Genomic DNA, 11967 nt, shown 5'->3' on the forward strand with positions numbered 1-11967 from the left:
AAGATCATTAGGGCTCTTCCGAGGGCCCTTAAGAGGGTTCCTGTGGAGTAGTATGCCTCTGAAGTGCCCTTGGCAGGCTGGAGTGTGTGTCTCGCTAGCAAACTTATTGCCAGCTGATGAATTCCTCTGTTGAGACGGAGCAGGAAGGAGGTGGGGTGGGTGTCAGGTCAAGTACATCAGGGAATGCGTGTGACACAAAAAGACAGAGGTTGGCTCGCCGCTGGACAGATGTCATGAATGGGTGCAGCGCTGCGGGTACTGTGTGCTCAGTCGTGTCAAAGGTCACTGGGACGGATTGTAGAGGAAGTGGTGGCGACTGGATCAGAGGAGGAGGGGGGCAGCTGAGGCACAGAGAGGGGTGAGAGGTGGTTTGGGAGAGGATGAAGGGCCGAGAGGATGAGGCACAGCCTTGCAGATTAAGTGAGGGTGATGTAGGCTGAGGCCTTCTCCTTCAGTTGTCTCAGACACAGATGACAGCTCCAGCTCCCTGTACAACACACACACACACACACACACACACACACAGAGCACATCACAGATCAGAAGTTCAATCACCGCTATTGTAAAGCCTTGTGGATTAATCCATCATTTTAGACAGAGCGTTAAGTAATACTGTAAATTAAAGCTCCATGTTAAAACACCACATGCTGTGCCTGTGGCGTGCGGATGTAGGGGATTTGACAACTAGTTTGGTTTGGATTTGAGCGTGGGATTTGTGACATTAATTAAACATCAACTTGTGATGCATGTTAAAATGCACCCTTTATACTTCAAAGTCTATGCAGGCCCGGCTGTATGATGCCTAAAGGTGTCCTGTGAGCATTTAACACAGCACAGTATGTATAAAAATATATGTTTACCCTCTGTGTGAGAGCTCAGTCAGGTCTAGTCTTGGGAGTAAATCTAAAATAACTGACTGCTGCTGAATTTTAAAAAGTGTTGCATGTGTGGGCAGAGCATGACACTGTTAGTGAGTGTTGAACACAAGTGGTGCCGCTACTGTATGTTCAGACAAGTGACACTTTTGCCATGGAAACAGATTATCTCTTCTACTACTCATTACCATGACAACTCCATCAAACATCCTGAGGCAGCCATCTTATGTGTAGTAGGCAAATGACTGTTTAATTTGAATAGATGGACCTGCTCCATTTCTGTAAAAGTGTCCAGAACATTTCAGCCTAGTTCATTTAGATTAAACATGAGAAGAGATGCAGATACATAAGCGGTCCTGGTTGTCTCCGGTAAAACTACCTAAGACTCAGCGCAGGGATAGTCTGATTGTTTTGACTGCAGGTTTAAATCTTCTCACTGTGATTGTCTCCCCACCTACGGTACAGACAGTTACATAATTCTGTCCAAACAACAAAAATGTTCTCAGATGACTTTGCTTTGGGCTGTGCATTCTGACCACATACTGCGAATTCAGATGTCCTTGATATGAACACTTTTGAATGTATGTCTCTTGATTGCAATGCTCGTATTCCTCTCATTGTTATAACATACCCTCCGGTGGTTCAGACATTGGAGGGCTCAGACAGTACATGTGGTAGCCTCTGTCACAATCATCACAGAACAACAGCTGGTCCTGGAACAGAGGAGAATATTCACATAGACAGATGTTATTACGTGGGGACAGATTTGAAAATCAAAGCTGAGGACACAAGGGCATTAATTGCATGTGCATAGCACTTGACGATATAAATATGTATAAGTATAAAGCAACTGGTTGAGGTGTGATATACATGTTCCTTGGCTATTTTAAAATTAAAAATCCAGTTATCTATTTAAAACATGTGGGCTTTTATTTTGGTGGGCAGTGCAGAATTAGAATCAACAACTTCCTGTCATAGGAAGACTTTTATTTTTCATGGATTTAAATGTTTCATCCCAAAAAGACTAACTTGGCTACAGTGGTTATAAATCATCCATCAGCTGGAGGGATCAAACTTTCATGAAAGCGACCCAGTGAATCTAAACTAGCTCATGGATACCGATCAAAAAGTGGATTCCTTTAAGGATATGTAACTTACTCTAAACTTACTTACCTAAATTCAAGTAATAAGTTATAAGGTTTTCCAATATTGTGTACATCAGTATGTAAGTACAGTATGTGTGTGTATGTGTGTGTGTGCAGCCACATGTGTTAACATGTTGTATAAAGTGAGATCCTACGTCGTTCTCAGAGGTGCCACACAGACTGCAGGACTTGCACTCGATGCACTGCCAGCGATAAGTCCTCACCGCAGCCGTCATGTTCACTGTGAACTGCAGACAGGACGGGTGGCCTGGGTGCACACACACACACACACACACACACACACACACACACGCACACACACGCACGCACACACACACACACACACACACACACACGTAAGCACACACAAGCACACGCCCACACAGCGTTTTTCACCGACGCTTCCTGTATTTTGAGGACAGTCATCCATCATCTACTTTCCTATCCATCCATCAGTCTGTTTGCTTCACGTGGGTGATTAATTTCTATTTGAAGGGGAATTCAACAGTGGTCTGTAATGTGAACATAAAGTATGAACATAATGTTACTTCAGATTGCCGTAATTTTGGACATATTATGACAAACTCACTGTTTCAGAGCTTGTGCACTCCCGGACTGCTCCGGTAACTTCAGAAGCTCAAGAATTTGTGAATTTTACTACGGACTGCATTATCAAAAAGGGGCCACTAACTGCACAAGCTCAAGAACAGGTTGACCCGACTTCAAACTTGGAAGCCATAAGTTTTTCCATGTTGTATGTGCTTCACTATAAAGTTTGTAGGTCAGCTTGTTGAATCAGGCGTTAGCATGTTGCTCAGCTAATATTGCTACACCCAGTCTGGGGCGATGTTGGACTCATGTTGTCATATTAAAAGACAATCAAGCTCATTTTGCTCTTGGTTCCTCGCTGGTATGTGCATGTTTGTTGCTGCTGCTGTGTGTAAATTTACTTGATAGACATTAAGATGATGATATAGGTATGAGTGGAAAAGAAACTGCCGGATTTCATTTGCTTGGCAACAGTGTGTAACTTTGATTAGCACCCAGCAGCTAGCTTGCTAACACCATGCACAGACCGTTACAAAGCTGTAACTTTAGTGGCCTGCTGGGCAGTGAGCCCGAGGCAAATACGGATCATAAATCTTCTTTTACATGTGCAGTGGTGAAGCTTTTGGTTTAAAAGTGGTTCTTGTGGTTATATTCACAGCACAAGTGTCGCTCACTGGAAGCTAAAAACACCAGCAGCAATAACTGCAGACACATGAGCATTGCTGGCTCAGGCCTTTGTGAGCTGACCAATCAGAGCAGACTGGGTTTTTTGGAAGGGGGGCCTTAAAGAGACAGGAGCTAAAACAGAGCGTTCCAGACAGAGGGTGGATACAGTGATGCAGCACTGGACAGAATGAAAATCTGATGGGTTTTTTGAACATTAGAGCATGTAAACATATTCTAGTAGTAACCCAAAATAAAATTATGAACCTGAAAATTAGCATAATATGCCCCATTTAAGTGTCTAGAACAACATTTATACAAAAATAAAGTAACATCAATCTAGTTTCAGTTAGCTCAGAAAACAATCTACCATAGGTTTATTTGATTCAATATTGAGAACTACAAAGATGTTCAATAAATGTGCTAACAAATTCCCAAACAACAACAATTTTGCAGGTGTAACAGGAAAATAAGCTGTCCTTTTCCACTGCAGTCCACATTTAAAATATCCTCAACCTATTATTATAGGTTTTTTTTTCTTGGTACTTGCTGTTACATGATCATGACAATAGAAATATTGTTATGTCATCCTCATTTCCTGACCTTCATTTGTCTTCTTTGTGGGTGGTTATAAAGAGGAGGACCATACCAATGTTTTGCATGCTGCAGCCCATTCACTACAAATCACGTCCATCTTTTTAGTTCCGTTTTTTTTTATTTTTCAGATGAAAAGGAACATGAGTGGGAAATATATATAGTACAGTACATGCAATCAAGTGATAAATACACAAATTCTGCACCTTATACACTGCAATCTCTGCATGTATACAGTACATATAACCAGAATATACAAACACATCCTGTACCAAATCAAAGGGACTTAGAATGGGAAAAATTAATACAACCATATTTTAAAACAATCATACTTGAACTCTACTCCAATAAAATTGACTGTTGGCCATTCACAACCAAAATACATACTGAAGGAGACCATTCTCTCACAAACTCATCTAGAGTCCTTATAACACATGAGACACGCTCTCAAAAGAAGAAATAGACAACGGTTTCCATTATCACAATTGTAAAGTAGGTTGTTGTACAACAAGCCAGGATTGAAAGGCGTGCAGCAGACAGGATTAGAAACAATTTTGTGTTTTTTGGCCAGACAAAAAGGTCACATCAAGATTACATTTTATTGAATCCATTCATATTTTAATGCATCTGTAATGCACTATTGCCTTTGTTTGACATCATTGAAATCAATGGACATGACCACATAAAAAAATAAGTGCCAGACTGAGTGTGAAAGTTTATCTTAACCTTGGAAACAGGACATAACCAAGTGCTTTTTTCACTTCTGGAATACTGAAGTGATTGAGTCATCATATTTATTGCATGTTCTTGGAGATTTATGCAGTTTGCATTGCACTTTGAAGTCTTAAATAGTACTTAATGTGATTTATGACACCTATTTAATATTCTTGTTAATATACAAAAGTTTACAGAATTCAAAATCCTGTTCCCAACTATGCTCAAAGATTTATCATTCATGATAAAATGATTATAATGTATATAGAATAGCACTTTTTTACTGGGAGTTTGTTGATGCTTTCAAAATAAGGTTTCACAGTGGATTTATATTCCTGCCACTCTTACACCTCTCAAGCAGCAACAGAAGTGTGTTTGAGGAGTGAGACATCGTTCTTGCCAGAAGACTTTAGCACATTTTTCAAAGCATGTCACAATGTTTAAGAAGTTTTAATGTGTTTGCTAACTTTCAGGCAGCCAAGAGTTTCTACTCCTTTCCGTACAGAAGAAAAATCAACTTGTAGAGAATTACTTACACATCACGACACATCACAGAGAAGTTCATGTACATTTTTATCTTGTTTGTGCTACTGCTGAATAGTAATGCAGCGTAGACTTCTCCATTTAACCTGCACTGACAACTGCTAGAAAAACATAACTTACAAAAATAAAAGCCTACATGAATTTTATTTTTATGTAAGGTGGCCTTTAAGGACAATTACTTGTCCACAGATAGTGTGAGGTGATGCTACCCCGTCAGCTAACATTAGTGATTAAGAATTATTTATGTTACCTCTGTACTTCTGTATGTATATGATTTGGGATTGCATTTGGAGAATCTCCAATCACGTTTATGCTTTCACTCAACGTGTTTTGTCCTTCAGGGCCACGACAGTTTTAAAGAGATGCTATGTTGGGTTAGTTTCAAGCTTCTGCAAATTGGTTTTGGAACTGTAGTGAAAAATGTAAACCTCTGGCTGCCTGGAAGGTAAGAAAAATACCTTAAAAATGTAAAACATGACAGCAAAAGGCTATGAATAAGATCAAGTATGTTGTACATGATTTGTAGTAGGCTAAAACAAAAAACACTGGTATGGTCCATCCATTTCAAGCGTAACAGCAATCAAAATGTGCATTTATTCATATAGTAAATACCAAATCTGTACTCAGCAAATGACACATTTGAATGTGCATCAACAGAGGACTGCCTTCCTCGTGCCAATCATCCCCTTCAGCGGAGCCCTACCTGAGCGTCCACAGTCCGCACAGGAGATAAGGTCTTCAGGACAGCCTGTCTTCTTTGAGCCTCCGAGGCAGAAGTCGCAGTAGCCGTTGGCGATCACTGAGCCGTCTGGTGCTTTCTTGGCTAAAGGGAGAAAAAGAAAATAAATGCAGTTAAGGACATGTGGGACTTCAGTTTGCTCCTGCCTGGACAAGAGGGATGTGAGCTCTTAAGTCAGTGTTATGAATTGTTGCCCCAGAGTGAAGGAGCTGTATCAATCTCTAGATAGTGGCGAGGGAAAGACTGTAAAAGTCAAATCAGGAGAGCGGCCATCACCAGTGTGTGATGAGACAGAGAATACACCGTCGACAGAGTGTTGTACTGACAGACAGTGATTAGAGGTAAAACGTTGAGGTGGAGAACAAAGAAGAAGAAAGGAGATCTGTGAGTAAGTCCCTGTTGCCAGACTGTGCAGCATCCCACAAGGCTCTCTCTCTCTCTCTCTCTGTATCCCTCTCCCTCTCCATCTGTTTGCTTTGGTAAAAACAAGCAGCGGTGCAGGCCTGCGCTGGAGCCTGGGACTCGCCAAACCCCTGCTCGCCCAGGAAGTGGGAGCAGGGGGGGAGGGGGAGGCACACAGAGGGACGCCCACCAGGAGCGCCTGGGGTCCGGTAAATATTATCAGGAGTGGAGGAGGTGGAAGAAGAAGAGGAGGAAGTGAAGAAAGACGGGAGAAGTATGAGTGAGTGAGTGTGTGTGCGTGCGTGGGGAGGTTGCCGGGACAGACCTGCCATCATGCTGAGCGCGGAGAGGCGAGCGCTCCATGTGAAGCCGTTTCATAATGATTATTAACAAGAGAGAAATTCCCCCAGCCTGCCTGAGTGCTGCGTATATGTGTGTGTGTGTGTGTATGTGTGTGTGCATTTTTCTGTCTGTCTGACTGTTGGTCTGCCTGCCTGTCTGCCTCCTGCCTGACTTACTGCTGTTGATTGCATAATCACTTTAATGGAAGCAATCACATAACCACTGCAGACTATTTTGTATGTGCGCTTTCTTCTCTAAGATGTAATGCACTGGACGGGTCCTTCACTATGACTCACCAGGCAGGACAGAGCAACAGTGAATACAATAGAGTGGATTACACAGGTGCACGCTTGCACCCATACATATATAGGCATGCACAGAAAGTCTGCAGAGAGACATAAGATAAGCACACACAGGCACGCAGACAGACAGTGCTGTAGGTGATACTGTGCGTGTGTTCACATGAGAGACAGAGAGAGGTCATTAATCCATCCATTTCAGGGTGGAGTCATGTTTGGCCGGAAGGGGAGGGAGGGGGGGGGGAGTAGAGGGTGAATTTGATGGAAAAGAGGGTGAGAAGGGAAGGAGGAGTGAGAGAGATTGGGTTTCTACTCCACAGGGTCTGGCTTTAATCCTCCGAGAAATAAAATAATAAAAAAAACTCTCTGATCAGGATGAGAGACCGACAGACAGACAGGCAGACAAAAAGACAGAGAGACAGACAGACAGACAGACATACAGACATACAGACAGACAGAGAACAGGGGAGGGAGGGAAATGATAAGCTGTGCTACTGCAGAATTCAACAGGAATATGCTGGGCAAAAAACCATAAGCAAGAGGCTGTCAACTATAATGTGAGAGGAAGCACAGGACTTTACTGCCGGGCTGTGTGCTTTTACATGTGGTGCAATGATAATAACAAGCTGTAGACTCTACTGTAGCAGATGTAGTTGGTGATCAACCATCAATATAAATAATATTTAATATATACTTGTATATATAGATGTACACAGGATTTCCAGTGCTAAAGATTTACTGTAAGATATAAAAAAGGTGGATATGCTGAACTGAGTAGGTTCTACAGTGGGTCTAGTACCTGAAATTCACAACGTAGTATTTCAACACAGATGGCTCCATCGTCATAATTCTCAATAATCTCTTTTGCCAGTGATAATATTATGAGAACTTGCTGGTGTCAGCTTTTTCAAAGAGATGAGAGTTTTATTAGAGAAAAGAATTACCTGCACATCATCAGGTATATGTGCTGGCGAGGGTTAGGCAGACACAGTATATCCTGGCCTATTTTTTTCCCCCCTTTATTAAAAATGATCAAAAAGTCATTGCAGTGTCTTTAATATCTTGTAGCTGAAATGAAGTGATGATATTGAATTCTGTATAAGCACATCAGTGTAAGAAGTAGTAGTTGTTGTAAGTAGGCCATGCATGTAAATTGGTCAAAATGAACAAAATACATCATTATTACCAATAAATTCAGCTCCATTTTAATGGTTCTAAATTTGACTTTTATCCAAAATATATCACTACAAATCCAAAACATCTCAAAATATAGAGACTTTAATGTTTCACAATAACGCCAGAGGTCTGTGATGTTTTACTTTGGCACAGTGGTGCTTTGAGTTAAATACGAGAATCAGCATGCTAACACGCTCACAATGACAATGCCACCATCTCAGGTTATCGTGTTCATGAGTGTGTCGGAAATAATTTTATTTGAATGTTGAATTCTGAGCTGAAATGTGCACTGTATAGAGCCCTCACACATTTAGTGAAAAAGTCGTTTTGATGTTTTAGACCATGGAATCGTGAACTTTTTCCCTTGGAAGGCTGTAAATGAAATATATTGGTGGGCCACAGGCAAAAATCAAACTCCTACTGTTTTGTATTGTATTATATTATATTGTTCCCTTAATTGAGTGCCACTCTGCCCTCCAAGCTCGGATTATGAGAAATAATTACAAGTTAGGGACCCTACATATTTAAAGAGCATTTTTACCTCCTACACAATAAAACAACACATTTTTTTAAAACAAACTTTCAAATTGTTTTTGCTAACATCTGGTGGGCCAAACTGAACCTTTTGGCAGGCCAGCTTTGGCTCATGGGCCCCACTTTGGACAGCCCTGCTATAGCCACTACTCTTTCCTTCTATTGTGCAAATACTCTCACAATAATGCAATGTATCAAATTTTATAGATGTTGAAATTCCAGTCATGTTGCTCTGCAGCTGTCAGTGATGACACAAAATGGGTACTGGACAAATAACAGATCCCCTCAAGACATAAGAGTAGTCTGCTTGGATCAATAATGTGTTTCTGATATGATTTTTCCACCAAAAATAAATGAATAATTAATTTCCACATTAAAATCCTTAAAAAAAAGATGTATATTTCTTCCTGCCTCATTAAAAAGTCCAGAATATATGAATAAACAAATGTTGTTCATTTTATAAGTTTTACTTCTGGACATAAGATGTCTCCTACTCATGTGTATGTGCACTGAAGGCTTTAAGTTTCTACATCACAGTGGTATAAATTACAAATTGGACCAGGATCCATTCAAATTATTTGTGATGTCACAAATCATGCTCATAGGCCCACCTCTTAAGATAAGATTTTCAATGAGCACAGAGAAAATTTACAGTTTCAGCAATAAATGTGGAAAAAGCCCTCTGGTGTCAAACTCTGCACACATCGTCCTACATAGTGAAGCTCAAATATTCAGGCACAAGAGGAGAACAATATATATTTTTGACTGGAGGGGGACTTAACCATAGCTTTTTTTTTAATATCACTCCATCCGATGGCTGAGACATTTTACTAACTAGCAAAAATGTCGACATCATGGTTATGCTGGAAGAAAAGTCAGTGCATCACAAAGTCAAAGTCAAAGACGGAGAGACACGACAAAGCTTCCATTTGGGAATCATGAAACATCTGTACAATATTTCCTGGCAAACCATCCAGCAGTTGTTGAGATATTTCAGTCTGACAGACAATGCCATCCCTAGAGCCTCTCCATAGCATGGCTAAAGAGCACAGCGTTGAACCTTATGTGCAAACATATGAGGGAGTCCCGCTCCATATGAATGGATGACAGTAAATAAAGAGCAGAACGACACAGTATGAGAATACAGTAAACAGTGTAAGTGTATTTACTTTTTTTTAAGAACAACACAGCCAGATGTTTACTGAGTGTAGCAGAAGGACGTTGAAAGCTGTAGAGACATATGTATCGTACAGGCCTGGAGCCAATGCAAACACGTTTTTCTCTTCTTGTTCTGGTCAAATAAATTGCTTTTATCTTCGCTGCTTTTATTTGGTTCGCTCGCCGCTGCTGATTGGGCCTCACAATCCCCGGTGGGATAAACTAGACAGGCACACATGTGGATAGCCACGCACACATTCAGGCTACATTTTATCTGTGTATGTGTGCTCCTCTTATGTGCGTGCGTGTGCATCTCTGTTTGCCTTTGTATTCGTGCCTGTGTGCACGTGTGTGCATGCTCGGAGGCCCCAGAGAGTGAATCAGCAGGTCCTGACGCATGTGAGTGAGCCGGGGCTGCCCGCTGGCCTGCCTGCATGGAGGAAAAAACTCCATCAATGATTAAACGCCTGCGGCCATGTTTCAGAAGCCGCCTGCAACCACAGACACGCCATCGCCGGCAAAGGGAGGGACGGAGGGAGGGATGGGGACAGTGATAGAGAACGACAATAAAGAGGTGGGAGCTAATGAGCAGAAATAAAAGAGATATAAGCCAGGTTGGAAAAAGTGAGAGACTGAAGAAAGAAAGATGGTGAGGTGTCTCTTTTTTCTTTCTCTTCCCCCGAACCTGCTCATTACTTTTACCTCCCCTCCTGTGCCTCCTTTCACTCTCGTCCCCAAATTCTTACCTGCTTCAGCCACACTCCTCCTCTTCTTCTCTTTTCTTACCTCCATATCTCCCTCCTTTACCTGACCCTCCTCTCCTCTCCCTCTCTTCCCTCCGTCCCCCCCACCCCCCTCCCTCTCTCTTCTTCCAATTACCAGGAGGAGTATGAGCAGAACCGCACACTTCACAGCTTTCAAGTGTTGGAGAGAGATCCTCCTGGGAATTATCCAGCAAGAGATGAATCCTCAAATGCTCCTCACCCCCACACCCCCCACCTCCCGACACCTACCTTCCCCATCCTTCCTCCCTCCCTGCTTATAATTTCTTTCTCCCCCGTCTCATTTTCTCTCCTTTCCTCCTCCGTGCTGCTCCTTCGCTACCTTGCGTTGTTATTTCGCTCTCTGAACCGCCTCTTGCCCTGCTCCTTTTCCCAATTGAAGTTTTGAAGTCTCTTCTCACTTTTTTTGCAAAATAATTGGATATTTTCACATTTCTGACTTTATTTGATATTTTTTTTTATTTATTTGAATGCATTATTTATTCATTCAGGGATTATATAAAGCACTTCTTAAAAGAAAACATGACTAAAATGCAGAGTTTTGCTGGTCAAAATGAGATTCAGATTACTATATCCTCATGAAATAATGAACTTGAATAATGTCTTTGCACTGTTGCATTTTTTTATGCTTTGTAATCATTCCACAGACACTTTGCAATGTGTACCACACACACAAAAAAAATCATGAGTAAGTTAAATCTGTTTTCATCTTTCAGGCAATCCATTTTTCACATAATTGAATAGGTTTGCAATGTTTCATTTAGCTTTAATAAGTAGGAGAATGTTCTCAACCCACAAAGGAACACTTAATCTATTGTTTTCGTCTGAAAAAACAAAAAATCATAATTTTGGGGATATATGTGGTTTTCACTGGACAGAGATGGTCACTTTGTTTGATCTGAACAATTATATTGAGCGCAAAGTTGTGGTGGGTTTTTGAAAGATGAAAAACACTGCATCTGGAAGGGAGTGAAATTATCCCTACCCTTTGACAGAATAATTTAATTTGAAGATTGGGTTTATTGGAACATGATTTGACTAATGGCGACCTGGTAAGAAGAACATTTCTTACAGTCTGCAAAGAAAAAAAGAGCAAAACAAAGTGCTACATTTTGACAGAGTGCAAAGAAATGAAGAAGTCGTGACCTGATGTCTGAATCCCATCCAGGCAATGTCCTTTTATTTTCTTTCTTCACTACATCCCCTTCTATACCTCCTCCTGTACCTCCTCCTTCTCTCTCCCCTCAGTCTCCCCTCCCAGACTTTGGCTTGGAATCAATACCACAGCCCGACCCTGGCTGGTCGATAATCTCATCCTCTGGCCGGCCGCAGTGGAAGCCTCATCAACTTAGTGCTTCCATCTGAAGGGAATTACCTCTGCCTCCACACACACACACGCGAACAAATCGGCCTACCTGTTGACTCTTCCCACTTTGTCTTCCATCAGACCTT

The 11967-nt window shown here is 41.5% G+C and overlaps 1 protein-coding gene across 1 annotated transcript in view; it reads right to left on the reverse strand.

Annotated features, from left to right (window-relative positions):
• Positions 1–416: 416 nt before the first annotated feature.
• dpf1 (double PHD fingers 1) overlaps positions 417–11967 on the reverse strand; it is a 39647-nt gene continuing 28096 nt past the window's right edge. Inside the window, 4 exon segments of the mRNA XM_073490037.1 lie at positions 417–487; positions 1507–1588; positions 2176–2288; positions 5787–5906. Of these exon segments, the coding sequence (XP_073346138.1) occupies positions 417–487; positions 1507–1588; positions 2176–2288; positions 5787–5906 (386 nt within the window).

Source organism: Pagrus major, chromosome 2, assembly GCF_040436345.1.
Source record: "Pagrus major chromosome 2, Pma_NU_1.0".
NCBI lineage: Eukaryota > Metazoa > Chordata > Actinopteri > Spariformes > Sparidae > Pagrus > Pagrus major.